Source organism: Fonsecaea erecta (genome assembly GCF_001651985.1).
Source record: "Fonsecaea erecta strain CBS 125763 chromosome Unknown Scaff6, whole genome shotgun sequence".
In the NCBI taxonomy this organism is placed as follows: Eukaryota; Fungi; Ascomycota; class Eurotiomycetes; order Chaetothyriales; family Herpotrichiellaceae; genus Fonsecaea; species Fonsecaea erecta.
In genome coordinates this window covers 1,846,749-1,874,190 of record NW_017387249.1, presented here as the reverse complement: position 1 = coordinate 1,874,190, position 27,442 = coordinate 1,846,749, and the positions used below count along the sequence as shown (strand labels likewise).

Below are 27,442 nucleotides of genomic sequence, written 5' to 3'. Positions count from 1 at the left end.
CTGAAATGTCTGATTGAGCAAAGTGTCAGACGATTTCGATCCAGCATTGGAGATCCCTGCAGAATAGAAGGCCTGCTTCATGAAACTCGGATCTCAAGACGAACCGATGGGACAAAGGACAGTAGCATTGAAGTCATGGCTGTCTTGAATCCCGTCATATCGGGTGTGGACCATAACGCCACCTCTGAGCCTCAGATACAGTCCATCTCTTTCCGGCCTCGATCAGTGCCCAGGTCTCTGCCGTTGCAACGTGCAAGACGTAACCCTGAGAGGCTACTCAAGCTGGCTGTTTGCTTGTTCGCGCTTGACAATACTAAGAAGTCAAACTAGGAGGGGGGTAGGCTCTCGCGCCCTCGGTGCTCAACAACACAATGACAGCATCTATCGACATGCCTGGGGGGAAAGAATCCGTGGAACTGGCTTTCCTGATTGCAGCAAGTGTAGCAGCTCCACAAGGCCCAGCATTAATACCGTGGGCTTGCAGATACTGTACGGACTCATGGCATTCTAAATCTGTGACTGTGATGCTGATGTCGACCGCTTTAGAAAGGACCGGCCAGGAGATAGGTGAGACAGTCCCACAGTTCATACCATTCATGATCGTTGCCGATGTCTCGATTGTACTCCATGCGTTGGACCTGAGGTTTTCATGCAGACATGCAGCGGTCTCGGGCTCCACTGTCACAACGCCAATTTGTTTGCCGCCAGACTTGCAGAAGGCGGCAACGGAGTGGCCCAGAGAGCCAACGCCAATAGGAGTGACAATGAGGGTCGCCTTCAACCTTTGTGCTCTGAGTTGCTGTTCAATTTCGAACAGAAGTGTTGAGTAGCCTTCAACGATCCAGGCCGGGATTTGTTCGTATCCCTCGAACGCATTGTCTTGGATAAGAAGGCCATTAGGCGCCTTCTGTGATTCCTGGAAGGCTTTTGAAACGGCATCATCGTAGTTTCCCAAGACAACCGTGACTTCAGCACCTTCACTTTCGATCTTCTGACAGGTCTCACGGTCGGCAAACTTGGACATGAAGATCCGAACTGGAATATCCAGTATCTTGCCCATTCGTGCAACAGCCCGGCCGTGATTTCCTTCGGTGGCCGCGAACAGTATTGTTTCCGATTTCCTTGCTGCATCCGAGATGTCTTCAAGGCTCGAGTCAAGAGCAAGACCATGCTTCTCTGCAATCGCACGAAAAGTGCCCCATGAAGCACCCAGGATCTTGAAGGACGGCAATCCAAGCCGGCTGCTTTCGTCCTTGACGAAGATTGCTTTGACCTCTAGCTCCTTTGCGAGGTCACCTAGAGGCACGAGCGGGGTCTCTTTATACCCAGGGAGGCGTTTATGGAAGGTCTGAGCCAGAGTTACATCTGTATCGTACGTGTGCGTCCATGTTCTAGCCTGTGGATTCGCGTAGATGAATGAGTCGGACATGGTGTTTCTGGTCGGATCAACTTACGTCGCCTTCGATTGACAGCTCAAGGGATACTCTGGAGGTTATCTTGGAGTGTTGCTACTATCAGAGAGCTACAAGTGGTCCTCCCATGTTGCGGTGTTCTGAGGTTTTTGAGGCCAGAGCTTGGGTGTTGTGGTAGGGCGTGAGATATTGCTTCGGTGGTGTCCGTTTCTGCCAGCCCTCCCCATGTCTTCTTTCAATGAAATGCAGGCACAGGCGTTACATTCCACCTGCAAGTTAATAATTATTGCACAGGACTTGGTCAGTCATTTATGTAGTGTATTCGATTCCACGAAGGCATCATGCATTGGGTGCAGGACAGAATCCCGGCCTCGGAACCGCAAAAACATTGATGCGTGTCCACCAATGACGTCTGTACGGAACTGCGTGTCCCAAGGCCACAGCGATGACAATCACAAGGGGATAAGTCTTCTTCAGCTATCCCAGCCACCCGGCTCAAGAGGTCGACTGCCAGCTGGCTTGCCTCTATTGGTCGCCTCATTGCAAAGGCTACACATCCTGCCAGCAAATCCAGAAGATGTGACCCCTGCAGCACTCAGCACCGCGTGCTCGCCCACCCGCTCGTCAGTCCACAACAGTGGATGTCGCTTGCGCATCCCAGTGATTGGTTCTCGACATCACCTCGCGGCCCAAGCGCACTAAGTCTTTGGTGTTGGGTCATCTGAAGTGGTTGTCGTGGATTTAGTAAAAGATGCCTGTCATGCCAGGGGACGAGGCAAAGAGAAGGAAAACTCATCGACACAAACATGGTGACACTGGAATGTCAAAATCTCGCAAGCGGTCCGAGGATGACAGTGCGACGTCAAAATCGCCCGCCACAAATAATAACCCTGCCGATAACGACGCCCTCAGACAAGCCAGACTCGCGTATCTAGCCAAATCCCCGGAAGAACGACGAAAAGACATGAAATACGAGTATGTGAAACGGACGAAGACGTCGCAAGCAGACGAAGAGAAGGAGAAGCGTCCCAAGGCTACGCGAGTGCAACTTTCTAGGCGGGAGGATCGAAAGCCTGAGCGGCGCTCCACCACGCGGACAGACAGCAGCCGAAGAGGTGCGGCGCAAGACGATAGTGAAGACGAATACGTTTATACTCGGAACGAAAGCACAGGCACCACGAAAATGGACACATCTCGTGCCCAGAGAACGAAATCCCAGAGTCAGACTTCCAGAAAGACAGAGGCGACGCGGAAAGCACCAGAACGGCGGCACACAGAGCCGGCGAGAAGGAAGGAAATATATATCTTTGACGAGTAGGTTTTCATCTTTTGCATAGTGCTTCAAACTGATCGTATGTTTGCAGAGCGTCTTGCGCAGAGGACGAGTCGCAGTCGCAGCCGCTACCACGTCGAACGTCGGCTCTGGTCGAGAAACCACAAAAGCCCGAAATAAAGAGAAGTGCTACAATGGCAAAACCCAGGGCCGAAGTGAGCATCGCCAAATCTTCCGAGGCTGCCGTAACGCCCAAGAAAGGGTCAGGCCTGTTGAGCGGACTTCTGCCAGCTAAACCTGCACAGCAAAGGAAGGTCTCCTGTCTGACGTGTGGTGACGATGAGATCCCGATAACGCAATCTGCTTTACTGCCCTGCAAGCACCGCATGTGCAATACATGTCTCAAGCGGATCTTCAAGATGTCCGTCACAGATCCTGCGCACATGCCACCCCGGTGCTGCACGGATCAGCACATTGCACTCAGACATGTCGAGAAACTGTTCGATGACAAATTCAAGGTGACTTGGAACCGCAAGTTTCAAGAGTACCAAACCAAGAATCGCGTGTATTGTCCCGGTCGGAAGTGCGGCGCCTGGATCAAACCGCACTATATCACTATTGAGAATGGGCGAAAAGTGGGACGCTGCAAACAATGCAAATTAAAGGTCTGCCCGATATGTTCTCAGAAGATGCATACGACGCGCGAATGCCCCAAGGATCCGGAAACAAAAGCTTTCATCGAGACGGCCAAGGAGAAGGGTTGGCAGAGGTGCTACAGCTGTCACGCCATGGTCGAACTGAAGGAAGGTTGCAATCATATGACATGCCGCTGCACGGCTGAGTTCTGTATGGTGTGCGGCCTGAAATGGAAATCCTGTGACTGCCCCTGGTTCAACTACGAAGCTGTCGAAGCGCACTTGGGCGATCCTGTTCGATATCAACAAGAATTGGACAGACGTAGGGACCAGGTCAACCGCGACGAAGCGCTCGCTCGACGCATGCAACAAATGGGTTTAGGCGGTGATGATGCTGACGGCCCGGCTGCGCGCATGTTGGGACTGGGGAATGGAGCGAACCACCACATGAACCAGAATTTCATCCAGCAAGCGCGTGAAGCCCTGACGGCAAATTATGCACAGGCGGGGCAGGCCGCGATGGATTTGTTGAACGGCATCGTCAGGGGTCGAGAAAACCCCTTGCCCGGCATGCCCTTGGAGATGGAGCAAATGTTGGGAATGCTCGGCCAAGGAGGCAACATGCTCGATCCAGCAGAGGGAGGAAACCCAGCACGAAGGACAGGGCGACGAACGACAAATAGACGAAGACACGCTGGGCTCGACGAGGCAGGAGGGGTCCCCGGCCGTATGGCAAGAGGAGAAGAAAGACGGATTCAAGAGTGGGCAAACGACAGGGCTTGATCTGGTAGGAACTGGTATATGCGAAGGTAAACGACTAGATACGACTGGGTTCACGAACATGGTGTTCGATATGGACGGGCAGACCGGGAGACGGGTGGGCGTTTCGTGGTGGTAATGTTTTGGCTTCTGGATACCCACAGGGAGCAGATTATGGTGTTGGAATGTCGACGGGTCAACAAACCATATGAAGGATGTTCAGGATCTATCGTGAGGGTGGTGTATATGGATGACGGGCCCGATGCTCCAGGGGCCCGTACAGGCAAACATACTATGTGACGGATGTAACTAGGTACTTAACGAGATGCAATGACTCTCAGATTCAATGACAGATTATGGTTTTCATGCAAAGACGACAACTTTTTATTTATTTATTCGTGACTGACCCGCGTCTTGTATTCCGTCGCCCTCGGGCAGGGTCTAACACATCTTTTACGTGGAGACATCCATCTTTCACCCCTTTTACTGGTCATTGAACAAACTCTCCAGCTCCCTGGCCACCGCATCGCCGACCTCGACGGTCGAGTTTTCGCCCCCAACGTCTTTGGTAACGATGCCCTTCTCGATGACGACCTTCACGGCCTGCTCCACGAGCAGGCTCTCTCGGGCCATGTTCAAACTGTACAACAGCATCATGGCGACGCTCAGGATGGCCGCGACCGGGTTAATGACTCCCTTTCCTGCGATGTCCGGCGCAGAGCCGTGGATCGGTTCGTAGATGCCGTTGCACAGCCCTTTCCCGTCCGGAATGCCGCTGAGACTGGCGCTGGGGAGCAGACCTAGACTGCCCGGGATGACCGAGGCCTCGTCGGAGATGATGTCGCCGAACAAGTTGGACGTGACGATCACACCGTTCAGAGCCCGGGGGTTCTTCACCATGATCATGGCGGCGGAGTCGATTAGATGGTGTTCGAATTGGAGCTGGGGGAATTCCTTCTGCATGGTCTCGGTGACTACTCGGCGCCAGAGACGGGACGTCGCGAGCACGTTGGCCTTGTCGAGACTCCAGACCTTGGACGGCGGGTTCTTGGCCAGGGCGAGGTGGGCAGCTAGACGGGTGATGCGCTCGATCTCTTTCCTCGAGTACGGTTCGCGGTCCTCGGCCCATTCGTCCTCGCCGTCCTCGGGTTTGCCCTCGATGCGCTCGCCGAAGTAGATGCCGCCGGTCAGCTCGCGGACGATCATGAAGTCGGTGCCCTGGCAGACCTCTTCTTTGAGCGGGGACCGCGACGCGAGGCTGGGAGAGGCGAAGAAACAGGGTCGGAGGTTGCCAAAGGTGCCCATCTCCTTGCGCAGTTTGAGGAGACCTTGCTCTGGCCGCACCTTGCCCACGCCGTATTTGGGACCGCCGATGGCACCGAGGAGAACGGCGTGGGCGGATTTGGCAGCACTGAGGGCCTCGTCCGTCAACGGGGTGCCGTGGGCGTCAATCGAGCACTGGTGAAGGTGAAGACAACGGAGGTCAGTAACAGAGACGACTTCATGCAACGCAGGTCATTGAGATTTTGGACAGAGATTTGATCACTCACCCCTCCCAGCAGGTGGTCTTGGAAGTTGAACTTGACATCCTTCGAGCACTTCTCTACCACCTTGAGGATCTGTGCATACAGACACCCATCAGTCAGTGATTGCCGTCACCTCTCTTCGGACTCAACCGCAAACTTGAACTTGAGGATACTGAGAGCCTCACGGGCCTGTACAGACCTTTACAGCCTCCTTGGTCACCTAGAGTAATCCAACCGTCAGCGACGATGCCCTCCCACCTGTGGGCGCCAACACGACGTACCTCCGGACCTGCATAGTCCCCAGCAAAGACGACGATGTTGTAGGTAGGCATGTTGTCTGTTTAGAGTTCTCGACGCCGGCAAGGTGTAGGTGTGTAATGTGTGCTATAGGATCCAAGACGCTTTCCAAAATGCTTCAGCGAATACTTCTGAGTGTGCTAAGGCCATATGAAAGAACCAGGCTGGAAAAAGCGACGGTCAATGCCGATATCGGGAGCATCACGAGCACCACCCCGCGGTGTCACGTGTGCACCTTTATTTATTTGTCTGACATTTTCATTTTTCTCTGTACCCCTGTGAAAAAGTGTGCGCCATCGAGTTATAAGTTAGCTCAGAAGCCATCGTGCCATCCATCCATACACTCGATCTGTTCCAGCCTCGGTCCCTGAGATAATGTCGATGACGGACTTCATCAGATCGCCTACCATTGATCCCACTTCAGGCACCATGCATTCTGTCCCGGCGCTTACTGGTTGGCCGTCTCGAAAATCTACTGTCAGAGGTGGGATATTACGTCCAACAGACATGATCCTCGTCGGGGATCTTGATCCGGCGTCGTGCTCAGTTAGGCAGCATCTTTCTGCCCAGGCACATATCAATGCTCAAACCGCCACATGTCCAAGCTTGCATCGAGGTAGGCGTCTTCAGCGACAATGGCGTACTTTGTGTCCAACAGTTCGGACTCACTATTCGGTCCCGCGTATGAGGGCCCGTTCAGGCACTTTGACTTCACAGTCCTTTTCGAGGATACCATCCTTACCATTGTTCCCGCTACCCTCTTCCTCATTTCTGCGACTGCTAGAGCAGCATGGTTGACGAGCAAACCGAACAAGGTCACCACCTCCTTGAGCCGGTTGACCAAGCTTGTGAGACGCTTGTTCGCAGAGCTGGACCAGCAGACGAGCTCACGTTACCTAGGTTCTTCTATCTGCATTTGTCACGGTGCAATTGACGGTGCTTCTCGCCCGAGCAACAAACTCAGAAGCAGCAACGAAGGCGTCTGTCGCCGCGGCTGCCCTTGACTTTGCAGCCTCTTGCGTGCTCTTCGTTCTGTCTTGCTTCGAGCACTCTCGTTCGGTGACACCGTCCACCATCATCGGGCTTTATCTGGTCGTTTCGTGTCTTTTCGGTGCGGTACAGTTGCGGACGTTCTATCTGCTTCGTGGATATGCTGCTAAAAGCATTGCCAATCTATTGTCCCTGTCGTTGGCGATAAAGCTGGGAGTGCTGGTCACCGAAGCTGTCGAGAAGCGAAGTATCCTCCTGGAACCATATCGAGATCTCCCGCCGGAGGCCACTAGTGGTGTCTACAACAAATCAGTCTTCTGGTGGCTGAACCCGTTATTGAGGCAGGGGTTTGGCAAGACCCTGAAACTGGACGATCTCTATCACCTGGATGAGCAACTTGCCTCTACCAATGTCTCCGCCCGGTTCGGACGGGCGTGGGCAGATACCAAAGAACACCACCGGTTCACCCTCTTTTTCGTGTCGGCCAACGTCCTGAGATGGCCGCTTCTGGTCTCGGCTTGTCCTCGCCTTCTCCTCGCCGGGGTCAAATTTGCACAGCCGTTCCTGGTCCAGGAAACTATTCAATATGTCGGGAACCGTCACAACCAGACCGCGGCCGTCGGGTGGGGACTGGCAGGGGCATACTTCCTGGTCTATCTCGCGCAAGCTATTCTCACGGCCGCATCTCGTCATCTTCTGAATCGTTGCGTCACTGAAATACGAGGAGGGCTGATTTCCCTACTTTACCAAAAGACGCTTGATCTCAGTGTCGTCACGGTCGATCCGTCGGCGTCTTTGACTTTGATGTCATCTGATATACAGAGAATTGTTGATCCCCTCACGTTATTCCATATGACCTGGGGCAGCATGGTCGAATTATGCATCGCCATGTATTTGCTGTATCGAAACCTGGGCACTGCATGTTACGCCCCAGCGATTGTGTATGCACTCTCGGTGCTGGGCGCGGCCTGGGTGGTCAAAGTCATCGGTCAATATCAAAAGCGGTGGCTGACCGCAGTCCAGACTCGTGTCTCTTTCACTTCGGCCTTGCTCCATTCTATGAGGAATGTCAAACTCCTCGGCATGTCCTCAATTGTCAAGGATCGCACGCAGGGACTTCGACAGTGGGAGATTCACGAATGCAAGCGGTATCGTATTATCAACAATGTCCAGATATTCGTCCAAAACTCACACATTGTCTTTGCACCCTTTGCAACATTCCTTCTATACTACATCAAGTCTAGGAACACCGGAGAAGCCCTCGATATAGCGACCGCCTTCGGCATTTTGACTATATTCAGATTGGTTGAACTACCCATGAACAACCTGTTGTACAGCTGTCCTCAATTGGCGAGTTCCCTTTCATGCTTTGAACGGATTCAGAAATATCTCCTCTCGAACTCTCGCCACGATGACCGGCTCTCTCTGGCCCATCCCGATGATTCGGACGGTTCCTGGTCCGGGTTTGCGGTGGGTGCAGAGTCTGTCGAGATGCAACGTTTGAGACAAGCGAGAAGGAGCACTTCGGAGGCCTTGGTCTTGAAAAATTGCTCTTTCGGTTGGAGCGAACAGAGTGCTCCCGTCGTGCAGGATGTCGATCTGTCCGTGCGCGCTGGCTGGATTACCATGATCATCGGTCCCGTGGGCTGCGGAAAGTCCACTTTGCTCAAGGGCGTTCTGAGCGAAACCCCGGTGTCTCGTGGATTTGTTTATATTTCGAGTCAATCTGTCGCCTTTGCTGATCAGGAGCCCTGGATTCAAAATGGCACGGTTAGGGACACCATTCGCGGTCCGGACTCAAGAGATATTCCTTACGAAGGAGATGCCTGGTATCACGAAGTCATCGACTGCTGTGGACTGAGAGAAGATGTCTCCATGTTTGCAATGGGCGACAAAACCATGATCGGTTCCAAAGGAATTTCTCTGAGCGGCGGACAAAGACAACGACTTGCTCTTGCTAGAGCTGTCTATTCCAAGGCGCCCATCCTTGTGCTGGACGATGTCTTCTCTGGCCTCGACAACGATACGGAGGAGCTGATATTCAAGAAGCTTTTCAGTCGCTCCGGACCCCTAAGGCGGCACAATACAACGGTCATCTTGGTTACTCACGCTGTACATCGACTCCCATACGCAGATTGCATCGTGAGCCTCGACGCAAATGGCCGAGTTTGCGAACAGGGTAGCTATCTCGCTCTGGTAAATCAGGGTGGCTATGTCCACAGCCTCGACGTTCGATTCAGAGAAGAGCACGACGACCCCGCAAAGGAAGAAGAAATCAAGACATCGGCTGATGTCGAAACAGTATTCAAAGTATCCACAGGATCCCAGACAGTCGAAGAGGAGAATGAAATTGCTCAAGATCTGCTGCGAAGGACCGGCGAGTGGTCAACATACAAGCTCTGGTTTCGCTCTTGCGGATACATCTCGAGTCTGCTGTCCGTTGTGTGGGCGTTTCTCTTCGTCATTGCCAGTCAGGCACCCGGTGTATTGGTCAAAGTCTTCCCGGGCGACACTCCTTCTCAAGCGACCACATTCATCGTCATCTTCGGGATATCATGCATTATTGCCGCTGTCTCAATCGTGTTGCTGGTCATTCAGATCCTTCTTGATATGCAGCCCAAAAGCTCCAGCAACCTCCATCTTCGCCTGCTAGAAGCAGTCCTGAACGCGCCACTGTCCTTCTTCACCCGCACCGATATTGGAGCGGCCACGAGCAGATTCGGCCAGGACATGGCTCTTGTCGACTCCGACTTGCCATTTTCATACGCGGATTTCGTACTATCTCTTGTGTCCTGCGTTGCCGGACTGGGACTCATGGCCGCCTCCGGCGCGGGATACTTTGCTGCCACCATTCCCGTTGTCCTCGCCGCCCTCTATGGAATCCAAAAATACTATCTGCGAACCAGTCGCCAAATGCGTCTTTTAGATTTGGAGGAGAAGGCCCCGCTTTACACATTGTTCGGTGAGACCGTCGCCGGACTGGTAAGTGTGCGTGCCTTTGGATGGGCAGATAAATTCGCCCAGCGGAACTTGGAGCTCCTGGATCGAAGTCAGCGGCCGTTTTACCTCATGTACTGTATTCAACAATGGCTCGGGGTTGTCCTGGATCTATTGGTGACTGCTCTTGTAACGATCTTGATGGTGATTATCGTGGCGAAGCGGCAGTCCATCGAGCCGGGACTTGTCGGGTTGGGTCTATTGAGCACCGTCAACCTGAGCAGCAACTTGACAAACTTGGTGCGGACCTGGACTCAGTTAGAGACCAGTATTGGAGCCATCAGCCGTCTCCGAAATTTTGTCACGGAGGTAGAATCGGAGCACCAAGCGTGGGAAGTCGAGTCGGTGCCGAACCAGTGGCCCGAGCACGGGCAGGTGAGTTTCACCGGATTTGGAGCCAGCTACTCCCCAGACTCTATGCTGGTTCTGCGGGACATCGACCTGGACGTGCGACGTGGTGAGAAATTGGGTATTTGTGGTAGGTCCGGAAGTGGCAAGAGTTCCATGCTGGCCAGTCTGTTTCATCTTCTCGAATTTCGCAGTGGCCGGATTCAGATCGATGGGATCGACATCTCTCGTGTTCCACGCGAGACACTCCGTGGCAAGCTCAATGTGATCCCACAAGAGCCTTGGTGGGTGACCACCGAGTCCGTGCGGTTCAACATGGATCCATGGACGGCCGCGAATGGCGACTCCGACGATCCCTTGGGACGCGGCGAGCGCGACGCAATGTTCATATCCACGCTAACCAAGTGTCAAGTCTGGCACGTCATCCAAGAGAAGGGGGGTCTGGACGCCACAATGACGCCGGACTTCTTGAGCCACGGCCAACGGCAGCTTTTCTGCCTGGCCAGGGCGATGGTGCGTCAGAGCAAAGTCGTGGTGCTGGATGAAGTCAGTGCGAGCGTCGACGTGAAGACCGACCAGCTCATGCAACAGATCATCCGCGAGAGATTCCGCGACTGCACCGTCATTGCGGTGGCGCACCGGCTGAACACCATTGACGATTCGGATCGCGTCGCGGTCCTGAGTCAGGGGAGGGTGGTGGAGGTGGGTGAGCCGAGAGCATTGCTGAGGGCGGAGGAAAGTTGGTTCAAGGATCTATACGAATCATGAGATCGAGGTGTGCTGGCAGTAGGAGGAAGACGGGTCAGTCTCTAGCTGGGAGTCCTCATAAGATCAATCGGAAGGAAGCTAGATTCGGGATACGGGAACCATATGCAAGAAACGGGGGGGGATTGATATTCAGCTATTTCGTTACAATCACAGTGACTGTCGCCATGGCCCTGACCAGGACCGTGGTTGTAGCATTCCGAATACTCATCGAGGAACTCCGTATATGCAGTAGTATCACCTTCGATATTCGCCATGATAAAGCAAGCAATAGACCGAGACCGAACCGAAAGGATGTGTGCAGTGAGAGAGATCCTAGACCTGGACCTAATTCGTGGAACGAGTGGGACAAGGAGAGGGAGGGGAATGGGGAGAACAGCCCACAAGCAGTATCTGCTGCCTACCTCCCTATGCCGCGCACAGAGTGATACAGGGGGTAATTAATTACTCTGTTGATTACCAATGCCTCTCCTGTCGATGTTGGTGTGTGCATGGACTGGACGCGGAGCGAGAGGAAGTCGCAGCGCTGATGGCAGAGCCGAGTCCAGGAGGCAAGGCGGGAAAGCCGCCGACTGCACGGGCAAGTATGAAAACATTTAAGCGAGGCATGGACCAGGATCAGGGAGGGGAAGGATTCTATGTATTAGTGCTATCGCGTTCGTGTCTCTCTGCCACTGGTGCAAAGGATCAAATGGAGCTATGAGATGGTGCAGAGGGTGCGTTCGCTTGGGCCTCCGGCAGCTGTGCAGTTGTGTATCCAACCAGGGTCCAAAGTCGTGGTGTTGTAGTATGCAACCACGCTGCCAACAGTCATAAAGACGTCTGTGGTGCTGGGTGTTCCGCTCCACCACTTGTTCCCGTCGGCCCACAGCTTGAGTTGTAGATTGCCGCCCTCTTTCGGGACGTTGTGAGTATTCTTGTGGACGAGCTTGCCGTCGACATAGTACGCGACCCCAAGGACCGGGTGGCTATCAAATCGATATTCGCGAAATACTCCGGGGTTGAATTCGGGATCGCTCAAGGATTTCGCCAGCGTCGCACCAGGGACCGGAGAGCCATCTGGTGCTTGAGAGGGGTGCGAAGTAAAGCTGACCGTGTTGTTCACCAGCGAAGTGCCTTTAGTAATAAGTTCAATGTCAATCTCTGATCGATCATCCTGTGTAGCAGGGTTTAGCGTCCCGTTCTCGGGTTCGTAAAGTCAGGCATAAGGATGCTCACACGATACCAGAAGAATCCCGCACAGGCGCCGCCATGGGAGCCTTCGACTTTAAACACCGCTCGATAGGTTCCATAGCGCATATCAATCTCTCGACTTTGGATACCAGCAATGCTGACGGTCGCGTAAGCATCTAAGTCTGCTTGGCTGAAACCACGCTGTCTCATGACGAGGTGCTTTCCCTTGATCTGGACGTTAGTCCAGTCATATTTGGCGTTCAAGCGGATGGTTGGATTGTCGGCGCGCTGCTAATAATCGTAGATCATCCAGTCTCGGTTGAACTTGGCAGCACCTCGACTGTTGAGAAGTGAGTCCATGTCGGGATATTGGGAGAAATTTTCATAGAGTCGGTGCGTGTAAACAGTGTCCTGCTCTTTCAGTAGCCACCCGCAGGGGCAGTCGACACTGAGAGATCGAGCGAGCTGGAGCAATGTAAGGCTGCAGATGAAAAACAGATGCATGTTTACGGGATGTCGGGCGGTACACGGCCTGTGCTGGTGTCTGGAAGTGTGAAAGAAAACATGTCGACGCTACCAGACGTGTCATTCAGACGCTCTGTGCGCTGTACTGTCGGGAGGCGCGACCTAGTCTCAGTCCACTGACTTCAACTTTTGGTCCGAGGAAGGCGTGCATCGTGGTGGCTCCCCGCGGCTAGTTCAATAGGGTCTGTATCTCGTATCCGAGACCTTCTTGGACTTCGTCGTTTTGGCGGGGGTGGGAGGTAGACTGCTGTCGTGTGGGCGGAACGCCATGATCCGTCCATCCTCGCCTGCCGTGAAAATGGTACCATTCTGAGCAAGATATTAACATGACACCACACAGAAATCGACAGTGTAACATGACTCACGGTCTCGTCTGCAAATATTGATCGAACAACCTCTGCCCCATGTGCATTTTCGAGGACGATTCGCTGGTCAAAATTGAGGCCCATCCCCCGGTTCACACGGATCAGGTCCACACGAGAATTACTGCCCAAGGAGTCAGGTTAGGAAAAGATGGCAGTTGTGGAGCGAGGTGATACGGACCTGTGCGAGCCACAAGCTACAACATAATCCATGCCGCTATGCAGGATGTCAATCACATATTCGCAGGGGATAATTGGTCTGAGGTCCCCCAACTGATCTGGTGCTGGCTGATCTGGCTCAACATCTGCGTCATCGACCGTGAGAGAATGCAAGGCGAGATTCTGGTCCGAACTCAAAGCGTATAGGTCTCTCGGTCCCAAGAAGCCTGCCTTGTGAATTGGACCATGATTGACGGCCTGAAGCAAACTGTCTTGTTCTTCTTGGATGCGGGTGTCGAACACGCAAACTACACCGTCATCACCTCCGCTAAGAAGCAGATTATCCCTGGAGGGGTGGAAACCCAACGCTGTGATCTCATCGTTGACCTCAGTGGTCTGCCATCTTAACTTCGCTTGTCTTCGATCCCTACCAGGTTGAGTCAGTGGCTGATGTACTTGGGTAAGAGGAGACTGTCGGATGTGACACAGGGCAGATGCAGACCTACCAGATGGATACTATCGCCTCGCTGCCAAGAGCCACGTCGTTCAGCCTGGAGGCGAGAGAATTGACCGGTATGGCTTGCAGCAAACATGGTCCGTCAGCTTAGGTACCATAAGAGAAGTATCCTGTCGATGGCCTACCTGACTTGAAGTGGGCAACGGCAGACTGAGTTCGAATGTCAAAAACTGCCACAGCTCCATCGTTTCCAGCACAAATGATAGTCGATCCCTGGTCCTCAACCACCAACGAAGAGAGTCCACGGGGCACGCCTTGAATCCCCACGGGGATGGAACCAGCCAGGTCGTCTCGATTGAGAAGGAGGAGTTCATCTGCAGAGGTGATAGCGGCAAGTCCACGGCCCGTGACGGGGGCTATTGCAAAAATGTAAACGTCCTCATGCTTGGACGGCGCACAGCTGGCCAGCTCTCGACAGGTTTGGAGCATGTCGAGCCGGAGAAGGATGCGCACTAGGTCAGGCTAGTCGGGGATCAAGCAGCAAAAGGGGCCCTTCCACCCTTCACACAAATGCTGGGAACGACTGGCGGTGTGCAGGACGGGGGGGTTTTGGGAAGGGAAGAAGAGCAAAGAACATTGAGTTCAAGGATGTCGGTAGTGGTGGTCGGCGACGAATCATGGGGAACGAGCAATAGTAGGTGATAGTGGTGGCGGCTTGATTTTCCCACAGTGATCAGCGCAGTTACGGTTCGGAGATGTACGGAGGGGTAGAGGCATGGAATGGCATGGCATGGCGCAGGCGCGAGAAATAGGCCTGGTGGCCACTACTAGGCTAACCACCGGCCCCCTCGTCATGCCCCTCTCCCACTGCGACCCTCCTGTATGAAGGAGTGGTTGGAAGCCCCTCTCTTCAGTCAAGATCGTCGATTGAAGTCACACAGAGGGCGTTGGCAGACCATGCAGCGGACAGAAAGGAGTTGCAAAAGTCACAGACAGTCAGTCAGCCAGCCTCAGCAGCTGCATAACATGGCTGTGTATCCTTTCGCGAGTCAGTGGGTGGGCACGTTTCATGCAAGGCAAAAAGCATTTCCTCGCAGATCTGCTCGCAAGTAACTAAGCGAGCAAACAATGTTGGGGCGACCCTAGAGGCTACCTAACCGCTAGAGAGGCCGAGGATGAAGTGACTTAATAGGGCACCGGGGCCACTCTCCGGAGCACTCTGTGTTGGGAGGCACTGGGAGGGCATTCTTTCGGTCATCGGCCATGGGCACGGGACCTTCCTACCACCAGGGGTGCCAGCTATAGCAGTGCCTATTCGCTACCCGGTTAGTTAAAGGCGCTTCGGCTCGCTCTGGAATCAAGCATCCCCCTCCCCATGCCCATGCCAGGCCCCGGCGGTGCCGGCATTGAACCACTACTGGGTCCCAAGAGTCTGGAATGCCCCAGTCAGTAACTCCCTCAGTAGTAGTTGGGTCCTTAATGGCCCACCCTGACGGGCATTTGGCATTTGATGTGGCACCGAGCTGTACATATGCAAACAATCACTGCTGCGGGGGTTAATAGTCGTTGACATGTCACAGGATGGAAACATTTTCTGCACGAACATGGGTCGCTTTCTGCTATCCTTGGCCTCTTGAATAGATCTCTTCTTTGGGCGACTTGCACCTCAATGCCCTGGCCTGGGGCTGGCACGCTGGCTAGCGCGCGCAACGACCCGCAGCCCAACTTTGTTGTTGGCTGACTCTGGGAAACTCTTTCACCACACCCTCCCTAGCTCCCTCATCCCAGTTTCGGAGCCTTCAGCCGTCTCTTCCATGAAGAATCTGCACGCGGGCTGGGATTTCCCTCCCCAGCTGTCCCAATCTGTCTGACTGTCGTGCATCAATCACTCCACTACTCTGTTGTCCGCTGTTCGAGCTTCTCCACCCTAATGCCGACGTCGACCCTTCTTTGTGGGTGGCTCGTAGCCCTTCATCTGACGAAACCGATTCGGCCCTCGTTCGTGTGAACTGGTGGGATTTTGCCATGTCGCCCCTCCCTCTCTTTCCCACCCCTCCTGGGTGCATTGTAGAGGCTCTGACCCGCAGCTTCGTCAAACCCGACCTCCAAGGTCGAATGCTCAGTGGCTAGTCTAGGACGCAAGAGGAGAGTCCACACGCTTCGCATCTGGCTCCTACGGGCGGGAGGCTGCGCTGATCGCCTAACCAGAAGCCATCGACGGAAAACGGAACATAAGAAAGACTGCCCGAAGACTTCTTCGCTCCATTTATCTATCCGTCAGTCATTTCGCTGCAAGGCACTGCTTTCTGTACCCCAGACATTCCAGACGCACATTGGCCGCAGACAGCAAAAACACAATCCTTGATGTATGGTGCCACGATCCCTCTTTTCCGGGTTGGTTGATTCGAGGTCGGTCGCTTTTCTGGGGCGCGGTGGTGTAACTCTTCCCTCTCCCGCATCCCAGGCGGGCCATCTTCAGACCCGGGTCCCTCAGTGTCACGAACTTTATAAAGTCAAAGCGGTGGGTGGCCGTTTTCGGGTCCGGGCCGGCCGCCTTCGTCGAGGTATATTGTGGTAAAGGATGAATGAAGGTCAATCGCAAGCATCCAAATTCTTCGTCCCTCCAAACTTCGAAGTCCACTTACGCCCCTCCGCAACGCCATCGATGCCTCCGGAACTTCCTCCTTGGAGGACCAGAGTGCAACGATATGGCCGAGAATATGGTGCCTATAGACTGTAAGCACTTCAAAATCTTCCCTCGTATAAATGGCTAACTCAAGTTTAACCTCAGTGGCCAATACTTGTTTCCCCACGACGAGGCGGAGAAGAGAAGGATGGATATGGTGCACACAATGCTCAAGGTCCTCAGACCCAAGCCTCGACGGATCACCGAAGTCCCGCACGAAATTCTCCAGATGCAGACAGACGGGTGGGATGATCGACCTCGCCGGCCCCGTGTCCTCGACTTGGGTTGCGGCACCGGCGTCTGGATCATAGACATGTCGCACGTCTTCAAGGACGCCGAGTTCAGAGGCGTCGACATACAATTCCAAGGCCCTCCGAACCCCAGTGACTCAGTCGACTACACCGTCCCCTGGGATTACGAGGGACCATGGGCTCTGGGAGAAGCGTCATGGGACCTGATCCACCTTCAGATGGGCTTGGGCAGTGTCTCAAACTGGGAGGCACTCTTTCAGAAGATTTTCGCCCATCTTGTGCCCGGCGGTTACTTTGAATGGGTCGAGTTTGACTTTGAGCCTCGCTGTGACGACGGCACGCTGCAGCATGGAAAGCTGACAGAGTGGTGGGAACTCTACATCAAGGCCACGTACGAGGCAGCCGGTCGTCGTCTTCACTGGGATCCGACGGTAGTCGAGACGCTGAAGCGTGTGGGGTTCAGGGATATCCAACACGTTGTGTTCCAGATCCCGTTGAATACATGGGGCAAGAACGAGGACTACATGCACCGCATGTCAGAGTGGTGGCAGCTCATGATGGGAGCAGATTGGAACGGCGGTGGTGCCTACGGGCTCGAAGCCATCAGTCTTGCGCCTCTATGCAAGTTCTCCAATTGGCCTCCCGATCACGTCAAACGCCTTTGCAACGAGGCGCTGGCCCAGGCTGCTGATACCAATGTCCACGTCTACAACCAAATTCATATCATCACAGCCAGAGCACCTCACCGTAACGAACAATAACCCGCAGCCGCTACGCTCTGGAAGGATCTCCGAGCTTTTCTTCTCCTGTGCGTGACGTGTCTGACTTTTGGACAAACAGTACCAGCAAGAATCGTTAGCATGCCTGGAGCATTTGAGGGAGCATCAAGAGGATCATGCGGTGGGGAACACATGCCATATATTTCTACAACTTACGCACCGTTTGGTTTACCCCTGTCATCTACAGAGCGCACATAATCCTGGCAACAATTTTCCCAGCTGGATACCTTTGATCTATAGCGTGCCAAACAATAATAATATGATCTCTGGACTATGAAACTGTGTGAACGCGCGCCTATCTTCTCTACTCCTGCCATCTTCATCAGGTCCTCCGTTTCATCGAGAAGAAGGTGTGATTCGTATGATGGGGGCCGTTGCAAGCGGCGGGAAGGACAAGGACGCACACCAGCCAACCTCCAGCGAGGGAGACTGCTACACGATCTGGCGCGAAGGATCTTCGCAGAGGATCCGATCTTCTCTCGAAAGGCCATGGCTAAATCTACCAATTGCAAACTATAACAACCACAAGTAAGATTCTTCTCATCACCTCAATCTCTCACCCAGTCATTTATTTCATTGAGGCGATCGGTGCTGTTTTCTGTGAGACTGGGACGCATGAGGTCAGTTAGGCATTCTATGCTGGTACACGGAACCGACATATCACTGACAGCTGGATAATAAGACACGTTATGGTGGAGGACAAGTAGAGAGAGATAGAGAGCACTTTACGAGGTAGAGTTGAGTCAATCAGGACGTGGAACGGGATGGCTGATCCTTTCGACATCACGTCAATTCCAACTTTTGGAGGCAGTTTTACATTTGCCTGCAAGGATCTAGGGGGTTTACGCGCTTCGTTCTGTGTACAACCCACCGGCAAGCCTGAGGAGCAATAGCAGCAGCATCAGCAGCAGTCGTAGCAACAATATCCTCCGCTTGGTAACGAGGTGGTTGAAGAAAGCTTGCGCACACACTCTCTGCTAGTGGAGAACCAGGAGCAGAGGCACATCTCTGCGATTGACTGATGGATTTGGATTGGACTTGATTGATTGATCAATATTCTTTTTCTTCCCCCCATGGCGTTGGGTCGTAAGCCCAGGCAATGCAGTAAACGAAACCACGCCCTCGCTCTACTTGTTGTCGTCATTGCTGTTCGAGTGGTCACTGTCTCATGCTGGCTGTAGCTCGAGCAATCTAATTCTCCCCTTCTCTCTCTCCTTTGCAGTTTCTTTCATGTCAGGGATCTTTTTCAATGACCACAAATCCACCCCGACGACAACCCCACCACCCTCATGTGTTTCTCTCCCGCACCGCGAATCTAGACGCGTGAACACCCTCCGTTTCGCAAGAAAACCCGTCACGGTCATGGCCCGCTCGATTGAGAGAACCCAACAGTCGTCATCCTTTAAGCAAATGTGGAAGGTCTCTTGGAGGTGAAGAGCTTCTTGGTTCGGTTGCTGCGGTGGGGGAGCGGGAATTTGAGGTTGCGGGTGATCAGCTGCTTGATGTATGGTCGCTTGACATCGTTGGGGTTTTGGATTTCGACGACTTTGAGGATCTGCGGCGTGCATGGTTAGCAATCAAGTCTTTTTTCCCCCATGCACTTCGAGATCAAAGGAGAAATGCCAAGGTCTCGGGGAGATTTTTTTTGGACTATTCTAATCTCTCAAGAGCAACAGAATCAACGACCAGGGATTAAGGAGAAAAAACGTACATGGATGCTCCTGAATCGGGCACGATGTCTGGCAGCCATGTCCTGGTACAGGGCCTCGACGGCGTCGGTGCGGCTCATCTCGCGGTACTCCTTGTACATGTTGTGGGTGCCAGATCGCGAGTCGTATCGGATCCAGATGCCGAAGTTCTTGACCTTCAGGGGCCGCTTCTCGTGGATGACGTTGAGGGAGACGACTTCGCCAGTGGATTTCTTGAGCTTGCGCAGCTTGGACAAAAAGTACCAGAAGCGCGATTTGGCTACCACGGTGTTGGGTGCGAAAATGCGCATGCGGTACAGCTTCGGCGTCGGGTTCGTGTCGGTGGGCAATGACCGCCCGATGACCTGGTATTCCTGAAGACGACCTGTTGGGCGGACAAGTCAGTTTCTGCTCTACTCTTCAACAGCCGGGTGCCTTGAGCATGAGTGCTGAGTGCAGTTGAAATTCAAATCCCAGGATGGATGATGATTTCCTTCTCTTTCGATTTTCTGCATCTGAAACTCCATGCATGCTGTTCCGTTCATGGATACGTCTCTTCACAGGCTTTCATATCGTGGTTCTGTAAATTCCTTTGCAGAGACTTCCAATTGAAAATTCCTCGTGGACGCTCTTCGACTCGGCAAAAGTGGCTCGCAGGGGAAGGGATTGTGTTGCAGAGACTTACCCATCTGCGCTGAGTTAGCAGTGAAATCTCCAGAGACGGATTCTAACATACCTTGACTGTAGTTGATCGACGTCAAAACGTGGCTCGTCGTCGGTGTGCTTTGATCGCTGAGAGATTCCAGCAGCGAGGCTTCGGATTTCAAGTTTCGAACTAGGGTTTCGTGTGCCAAGAGTTGCGCATTTCCTTGGCATTTATTCCCAGCTGGCCCGTCATTGGTCGGTCGGACTTTCTTCGTTATTTGGGGGGAACCTTCCAACAAACTTCCCCCTCAATACAAATCGTTCGCCCTTTGCCTTTCAATTCACCACAATATTATGGTCTAATGGGGAGCGTCTTTGCGGATTTCCACGAAGCCCAGCGGGTAGGCTATGGCCCACTCCTGGCCTCGTGTCTGGCTCCAGTCGACACACCGCGTGACCCTCATCGTCTCGACTCATTCGCCCAGATATCAAACTATCATACGGTCTCAGCGGATGTACGCTACCAAATCATTCAAGCCCGCACTGCGGCCAAACTGCCCAAAGCTGAAGCTAACGCTTGGGTTGATATCTTTGTTGCCCTGTGGAAATGCGTGAGGGAACTCGTCGCGCTACGGCAAGGCACGGGCACCGGTGACTGGTCCAAGGCATTTGATGCGTACAAGGAGTTGTGCAATCATTTGGTGAGAGGATACACCAATTTTGGATTTCAAGCCTGGACGGTTCCGTGTCTCAGTGTTGCCGGAAAGTATCTCCGCATGATAGGAATGAGAGCAGACAGTGAGACTAAAGCCAAAGAGGGAAATGGAGACGTCTTTGCGAGTGGCTTCTCAGACGACATCATGGGCGACACAAACAAGAACGAGAAACTAGAGCAGGCCGCCTGGACCATCAATCGAATGTTCACGATATGCTTGAGTGACCGAGCCGAGGAGAGTGAATCACGTCGATGGGGCATCTACAGCACCACCAACTTGCTTTTCAAGACGTACTTCAAACTCAACTCGGTCTCGCTTACCAAAAATGTCATTCGTGCTCTAGAAGCTGCAGCAGATGACATCCCGAACCTGGCGCGATTTCCGAAATCTCACCAATGCACTTTCAAGTACTACCGCGGAGTTATTGAGTTCCTGCAAGAGAACTACGTTGACGCGGAACAGAACTTGATGGAGGCACTTCAACTGTGTCACAAGGACTCCATGAAGAACCAAGAGCAGATCCTGACTTATCTCGTCCCGGCACACATCGTCAACCACCATCAACTGCCTACAAACGCCCTGCTGGCTCCTTATCCAACTCTGGTAAAGATCTTCACCCCATTATTCGCTGCCATTCGCGCCGGCTCGCTCGCCGCCTTCGATAACGCTCTTTCTGAAGCTGAATCCGAACTAGTCAGACGCCGTGTCTATCTCACTCTTGAGCGCACCCGCGGTCTCTGCTTGCGCAACCTGTTCCGAAAAGTCTGCCTGGCAGCTGGATGGGAGGAAACCAAGGATGCAACGACTGGCGAAGTCACGGGCAAAATCCGTCGAACCAGAATTCGCATCGAAGAATTCGAGGCTGGCATGCGTGTGAGTTATAAGGGTGCCACGGATGTGTTGGTCGATAGGGACGAGGTTGAGTGTTTCTTGGCCAATATGATTTACAAGGTGCGTTGCGTTGTCTATTTTGTGTTCGTTTGTCAACATCTTTTTGCCTCAATCTTTTTCTCGACGAGCAGGGTTGTTCCTTGCAAAACACGGCTCTAAGCCGTTGTTGCCTTGGTGATTGCCAGATGACTGGTGCGACATGATGCGTGTGGACTCAACTCCCAAAAGTTCTCCTCCAATCTATGACCTAGAAAAGCAAATGCTGACTGAAATGTCTGGTTCTTTGCCCGCTACAGAACATGATGAAAGGCTATATTGCTCGCGATCGAGGCATCGTTGTACTCAGTAAGGCTGGCGCCTTTCCTGGTACCGGTGTTTGAACCCGAAGAACACATGGCAGTGCAACATTGACTCGCGGGCTGAAGTCGACGCTCGTATGTTTGACTGACAATTCACACGACCACTTCCTTTCCGCCCTGATGCTATTGGATGGCTGGATCATGTCGATGTAACACCACTGTCAACTACCGTGCCGACTTCAACGTACGCAGTACATTTATAGCAAACAATCTCATTTCAAAGACTCCCGTCTCGATCGAAACACGGCAAGCATGTAGCCGGAAATGCAGGCAGAGGGCCACATACCCACACACAATTTAGTTCGCAGCCTCTTGGCCAAGGTGAACGCCGATTGGGTCATCCGATGTCAAGAATGAGTGGTGCTCGATGTTCCTCAGGTATCAAGCCATCTCTTCGGCAAGGGAAATCGAATGCAGCCCGACAGGTAGAGATGCTCGCGCTAGCTGCTTTCGGTCTCAACAGCTGGTGGAACTGGCTCAAGTAGAAGTGTGCTCGGTTGACAGTTGCTGAGCACTATGTTTGAGTACCCACACCTCCATCTTCTCGGGGAAGCACTACGGCTCACAGTGGGTTCGAAAGAGACGGACCCTAGGAACGAGAAGAGGCAACGGGTTGATCGGCACATGGAAGCATGTCACGTCACGCAGATGGGAAGGTCTCATCACGGAGGCTGAAGGTGGGAAGTGAGCGAGAGGAGATGTGGATGTGATCAGGCAAAGTGTCGACCGAAGACATGTGCTGGAGCGCCATATACGTTTCGACCCACCTTTTGCTTCTCAAAGCAAGGTCCAAATGCCCCATTATCACCGCACACAAACACAACGCAAGCCCGAGTATGGATACAAAGAATCCCTGCAGGCCAGTCCTACTATGAGCCTTCAGGGTCCACGCTCCGAGGAACTCAAGTCCCCCTTGACCCCCTTGCCTACCTCTCGTTGCCTGGAGCTAAGCACCCGCGGCTTGCATTAGCGAAGGACCTGGGCCTAGGAAACTGGAGGGGTGGCTCTTTTGCCGGGACCAGGACTCAGAACAGCTCAGCCGGTTGGTTTTTTTTTGCTATCAAGTGTCCAATAGTATCTGCGGGAGGCACTGCTACGGGGCACGAAAGCAACGCAACCTGACTGACTGAAAAAGAAGGCAAAAGGGGGGGTGTTGAGGCGGATCGCTGTGCCCGGCATTTTTATACTGCTTTGAGCACAATGAGGTTAAGACGTGCTCGATGATGCGGGCTCCAATTCACAGTCAGGATTCGGGGTCTCTACAGGCTGGTGAAAACCATCATTTTCATTGCGTTAATTTCTCCCTAGACGAAGCATTCCCTCATATGCGTCCCAGGCAAGGGTTGAGTTCTTAAAAGATGACAGCAGATAAAAAGACTGAGCAATTTCTCCACCACTCTCGACGTTGTTGTCTCCGGTCTTCTTTTTCTCTTATAGATAGACCCCGAAATGGTAGTACAGTCTTACATTTCCGCCCTTCTGGAAATGATATCGACCTCGTCCCTTTTCCGATGTAGGACAGGACAGTCAATCAGTGTTGGTTTTTTGGGGGTTGGATAATGATACAAAGAGTAGCAGAAGCAGGCAGCCGACAGGGGACAATATCCAATAAAACTCCGAGACGCTGGGATAATCCACAGCAAACTGGTACAATGGTGTGGTGGGATCAGATATCTCCCACGTAGCTGGCAATTTAGGTGGAGAGGGCATGATACAAACGGTGAGCACATCACCAGTCACTCTCTAGCGAGTGAACGGCGACGCAAAGGGTGAGCGAACTGTCTTGAGGTCGTCCTACGTCGTCAGGTTAGTCCATGCGCGTTATGCAGCTAAGAAGGGCCGACAAACCATATGGTTGCACATAGCAACGAAAAGATCGAAGAACAGGGTGCCGCCTTGCTCCATTTCGACCTTCATGGTGCCGCTTTTCTTGAAGTTGTTGCGGCTGCGGATGATCAAGGTGAGGTATTGGGCACGAAGCTTTGAGTCAGAGTCGGGCGTGTGGCTGTAAGCGAAGCGTGCCGAGGCGAGGATTGTTGAAATCTGCATGCCCTGTCGCAGACCTTGTTTGCGAAGGGCAAGGCGTTTGAGTTCTTCGAGGCCATACAGTTCGGCTGAACAACTGCGGGGAGGAGTCATTAGTATCGCCGGACAAGCAGAACGCTGGTGGGCAAGACGTACTAGATGACTGTATCCCTCATCAGGTTCTGTTTGGCTGCGTGATGATATATGGTCACATTGGACCCATTTGCCTCATCTTCCAATTCCCAAGTATCTTTTTTCTTGTTATGCAACAGCTTCGGATAGTAGTCTCCCTTGTAGAGGTATTCCAGAACAGCAGACAGGATCTCTGGTTGTTCATCAGGCAAGTTGATCCTTCTGGCGTTGGACTCAAAGAACTGGCCCTTGCAGGCAGCCTCGAAGAAAGGGGAGCGCGAGAGGACTTCTTCGTGGCCGGCGAAGAGCCTCTGCTCGGGACCGACGCAGATGGTGATGATGGCCGAAGTGAGGGTACTGTTGCAGGATGCCAGTCAGTAGAGCCCGACAGGGGGAGGATATCTGTCACTTACCTGCCAACTGGAGGGCTTGTATGATGGGTGCTGGGTTCCCTTCTCTGAGACCTCATCGACTCGGAGCGCTGGAGGCCCCGGGTGACGGATTGCTCTCGGAACGAAGACTTTGGCTTTGTGGATTTGCCTGTTCCATATCGAGAGGAGAAGCTGTTTGATGGTTGTGGTCTCCTACTGCTGAACATTGTTGTCTGATGCAGTTGCGCAACGAGCCTCCTGCAGTTTGTATGATGGAGTTATGTGTAAAACGACAGTCAGGAGCAGCAGGTGTGGTCAAATTGAGAACGGCAAGAAAGCGATGGAAGACAACATGGACGCATGAAAATACAGTGGGCAAAGGAACGAGGACAAAACTTCCTGTGGTTGATGGAATGAGGCAGGGTAAGGAAGAAAGGTTGAGGAGAACATTCTGACAGCAGGAGAAAGAGCTGATTTTGATGGCCGGACATGGCGGCCAGGTTGCTCCCCCTTCCAAGGGCAGGCTGCTGGGAAGCTTATCAATGCTACGAGTTTCCCAGGCCGCATCCAGCCTAGATGAAGTTGTCGGAAGCCTGACACGTTCCCGCGTTCCAGGTGGAGCCCACTTTACACGAACGGAGAGCGTAGGCATGTGACTGGTATGCAAGCTCTTTAGGGCCTCGTGGGTCCCCTGGGCGCCCCGAACATGGGGTGTGACTGGCCTAGTGACTGGCTCGATGTGACTCGAACTCGGCTGGCAGCTTTCGCCCCACGGTGTCCCATGCCTGGTCTGAGTTCCAAGGATACCCGGGGGACCATGGTCTAGTTCTGTAGCAAACTGCATGTTGCTAGTGAGGCACGGAGGGTCGCCTTCTCGCCACCCGAACCTTTGTCCCCGGACCAAAGAGTGACCAGTCAAATCCCTCAGAATCGGCCGATCAACTGGGTACAGTCATAATGGGAAGCGCTTTTCAGCCGGTGTCACCGAATCACAGATCGTCACAGGAAAGCAAAAGAGAAAAGACCGGATTCGAAGGCTACAAGGAGAGAGCAAAACGGAGTTCCACCGGGGATACTAGCATATTGAGAAAAAAAGATGGTGTACTCGTACAGACGGACCATGTCCATCAGCGGAGTGAGGCAAAAAACATGAAACATCTAGGCGTCGTCCCTGATATGCAGCTCAGTAGCCCAAAACAGAAAAGAACAAAGTCTTCGGCCCTGCATCGTCCACGGTGCCACTGGTGCTTTGATTGCCATTTGTTGATCACTTGTAAGTGTCCTGCATTAGTGCCCTCGAGGCCTGACCTCATCCGTGTTCCCAGATCACACAAGTAGAAGCAAAGAGAGCAGAGTTGGATCTGATTAATCTATCAAGGTGACATCACTAACATGTTGTAAATGCAGCTGTAAGACGACCACCTGGATATCATGGAACAAAAGTCCCTTCGGCCATATTCAGGAAGAGAGCTTTACGACCATCTCCATGTGTCCTAACCCCTTGGCCTGCTCATCAAAGTTTCCTCACCTATGCACAATGTCCCAATGCACGGCTCTGGGTCGTGCAGTTCATGATCCTTTGCTGATGCAGATGTGAGTATAAGTGAAGCTCCCGTCGCAGAGCACAAAAGTGAACCATTGCAGTTTGTTCCCACTGAAACATCACTCACAAAATAACTATCTTTGCGTCTTTTGGATGGCTCTCGACTGGACAATAGGGACATTTGAACTTGGCGCCTTTGCTGAGCTTCTGCAACGATTCTTGTGCAATGACATGACAACACGGCAGCATCATCGGTGGATTCTGATCCGTGGTCTGCTCCTTCGATACAGGACACACGAAGATCGAATGAAATTGATAGGACGGAGGGAGAGGTGTCTCCACAGGAAGTTCGTTTTGTGATGTCCATTCTGTCCTTTTCTGTTTCTGAATCGTCTGCAATTTGAGAAGTATAGGTAGGGCGATTGCTCCCGCAGTAGCTGCTATGTACAACGGTGAATCTGCGGATAGCTCGAGGAGTGAGCAGAATTCTCGAGTGAAAGAGGTCGCAACTTCCTCCCACGTGGTAGTATTATTGAATCTGAGACTGTAGGGTGATTCTTCCAAATTCGAGCAAAAAGGTATGGCGCCCATCAGCTGCTGTATCTCGACGAGATACCGACCACGGAAAGATTGGAATTCTCTTTGCGCGTATTGAAGAGCACGTATCGGTGCTTCGAAATCGCCTTGGTCCCCGTCTCGACGGTCAAGGAACAGGTTGACAAATTGTAATCTGCAGAGTTCAAACTCCAGATTACTACCACGAGCTTCCAGCGCTACGGCATTGCTCCTAGCCCAGTCGATAGCAGGCTGTAAGTTGTGGTGGTCCTTGAGTTCGCTCAAAATGTGGTACATGTTCGAAAACTTTTCGTGCATGTTCTCTTCCGTCTTGTCCAGCCCGAGGGGGTGATCCATTGACACGTCCAACCTCAAATGGGCTGCTGTCTCCTGTTGGGCCTGCTGTCTCTCAAGCGCCTCAGAATGAAGGGTCGACGCCACATCGAATAGCCCTTCTCGAAGCAAATGCAAGTAGATTGCTCGGTTGATCAACGCAGGATGTGAGGACAGGGCGTCAATCTCGCTGCTCGGCACTTTGTCCTTGAAAACCTTGTCCAATGCTCTTGTATATTTGTTGTGCAGTCCATGTGTGTCCTTCAACCCTGAGAAGATGCCGTCGAATGACGTCTTGACTGGGTTCTGTAGTTTTGCCAGAGTAATCTGTCTTGATGTGGGATCTTCGGCGATGGCGTTCCTTGCCCTTTGAAGGGTTTTAATGATGTCGTCCACATGACTAGTCGTCCTCGACAACCTGCTGTTGTTCCACACCTTTTCGTGTTCTTTCTGAATATTGTCCATGGCGGGCCACCGTCATTGGTTGTGTCTGCGTCTGTGGGCTATAACCTGTGCGTGACTTGCATCATCGTCGCCAGTTCGTCCTCGGAGTAGTGTTGGGAGCTTGCTAACAGAAGATCTCGGTCGGTGGGGGATATAAGTGGTGACCGCAGTTCGAAACAGTGCTGTGTTTGAGGAGATGCAGGTGACGGTGCCATATGAACAGGCTTCGACACGAAGTGGGCAGGTTCCCGTGAGATGGACGGAGTAATAGCTGGCTGATAAGCGGGTGTGGCGGGCAAAGCGGGTTGCGCTTGGAGTGGCAACGTCAGCTGCCAACCAACCAGCG

At 52.9% G+C, this 27,442-nt stretch overlaps 10 protein-coding genes across 10 annotated transcripts; 4 read left to right on the top strand and 6 right to left on the bottom strand.

Moving 5' to 3' along the window:
- Window positions 1-313: 313 nt before the first annotated feature.
- On the bottom strand, window positions 314-1,429 carry AYL99_07708 (hypothetical protein; the record flags this gene model as incomplete). Its single annotated transcript, XM_018839217.1, has 1 exon — window positions 314-1,429. The coding sequence occupies one exon, from the start codon at window positions 1,427-1,429 to the stop codon at window positions 314-316; it is 1,116 nt and encodes a 371-aa protein (XP_018691985.1).
- Window positions 1,430-2,163: 734 nt separating this feature from the next.
- Window positions 2,164-4,103, top strand: AYL99_07707 (hypothetical protein; the record flags this gene model as incomplete). Its single annotated transcript, XM_018839216.1, has 2 exons — window positions 2,164-2,726; window positions 2,777-4,103. The coding sequence occupies 2 exons, from the start codon at window positions 2,164-2,166 to the stop codon at window positions 4,101-4,103; spliced, it is 1,890 nt and encodes a 629-aa protein (XP_018691984.1).
- Window positions 4,104-4,562: 459 nt separating this feature from the next.
- Window positions 4,563-5,937, bottom strand: AYL99_07706 (3-isopropylmalate dehydrogenase A; the record flags this gene model as incomplete). The annotated part of the gene is made up of 4 exons (XM_018839215.1): window positions 4,563-5,537; window positions 5,630-5,698; window positions 5,805-5,825; window positions 5,887-5,937. 4 exons carry the CDS (start codon window positions 5,935-5,937, stop codon window positions 4,563-4,565), a joined length of 1,116 nt encoding a protein of 371 aa, XP_018691983.1.
- A 600-nt stretch (window positions 5,938-6,537) lies between these two features.
- AYL99_07705 (hypothetical protein) lies at window positions 6,538-11,005 on the top strand (the record flags this gene model as incomplete). The annotated part of the gene is made up of 2 exons (XM_018839214.1): window positions 6,538-6,750; window positions 6,803-11,005. The coding sequence occupies 2 exons, from the start codon at window positions 6,538-6,540 to the stop codon at window positions 11,003-11,005; spliced, it is 4,416 nt and encodes a 1,471-aa protein (XP_018691982.1).
- A 694-nt stretch (window positions 11,006-11,699) lies between these two features.
- Window positions 11,700-14,167, bottom strand: AYL99_07704 (hypothetical protein; the record flags this gene model as incomplete). Its single annotated transcript, XM_018839213.1, has 7 exons — window positions 11,700-12,158; window positions 12,221-12,466; window positions 12,905-13,009; window positions 13,066-13,186; window positions 13,244-13,648; window positions 13,728-13,800; window positions 13,864-14,167. 7 exons carry the CDS (start codon window positions 14,165-14,167, stop codon window positions 11,700-11,702), a joined length of 1,713 nt encoding a protein of 570 aa, XP_018691981.1.
- A 2,176-nt stretch (window positions 14,168-16,343) lies between these two features.
- AYL99_07703 (hypothetical protein) lies at window positions 16,344-17,376 on the top strand (the record flags this gene model as incomplete). Its single annotated transcript, XM_018839212.1, has 2 exons — window positions 16,344-16,414; window positions 16,470-17,376. The coding sequence occupies 2 exons, from the start codon at window positions 16,344-16,346 to the stop codon at window positions 17,374-17,376; spliced, it is 978 nt and encodes a 325-aa protein (XP_018691980.1).
- A 1,420-nt stretch (window positions 17,377-18,796) lies between these two features.
- AYL99_07702 (60S ribosomal protein L20-B) lies at window positions 18,797-19,816 on the bottom strand (the record flags this gene model as incomplete). Its single annotated transcript, XM_018839211.1, has 3 exons — window positions 18,797-18,949; window positions 19,106-19,467; window positions 19,768-19,816. The coding sequence occupies 3 exons, from the start codon at window positions 19,814-19,816 to the stop codon at window positions 18,797-18,799; spliced, it is 564 nt and encodes a 187-aa protein (XP_018691979.1).
- A 273-nt stretch (window positions 19,817-20,089) lies between these two features.
- Window positions 20,090-21,714, top strand: AYL99_07701 (hypothetical protein; the record flags this gene model as incomplete). The annotated part of the gene is made up of 2 exons (XM_018839210.1): window positions 20,090-21,394; window positions 21,631-21,714. 2 exons carry the CDS (start codon window positions 20,090-20,092, stop codon window positions 21,712-21,714), a joined length of 1,389 nt encoding a protein of 462 aa, XP_018691978.1.
- A 1,722-nt stretch (window positions 21,715-23,436) lies between these two features.
- AYL99_07700 (hypothetical protein) lies at window positions 23,437-24,448 on the bottom strand (the record flags this gene model as incomplete). The annotated part of the gene is made up of 4 exons (XM_018839209.1): window positions 23,437-23,487; window positions 23,542-23,815; window positions 23,875-24,207; window positions 24,264-24,448. 4 exons carry the CDS (start codon window positions 24,446-24,448, stop codon window positions 23,437-23,439), a joined length of 843 nt encoding a protein of 280 aa, XP_018691977.1.
- A 1,439-nt stretch (window positions 24,449-25,887) lies between these two features.
- Window positions 25,888-27,117, bottom strand: AYL99_07699 (hypothetical protein; the record flags this gene model as incomplete). The annotated part of the gene is made up of 1 exon (XM_018839208.1): window positions 25,888-27,117. One exon carries the CDS (start codon window positions 27,115-27,117, stop codon window positions 25,888-25,890), a length of 1,230 nt encoding a protein of 409 aa, XP_018691976.1.
- Between the last annotated feature and the right edge of the window lie 325 nt (window positions 27,118-27,442).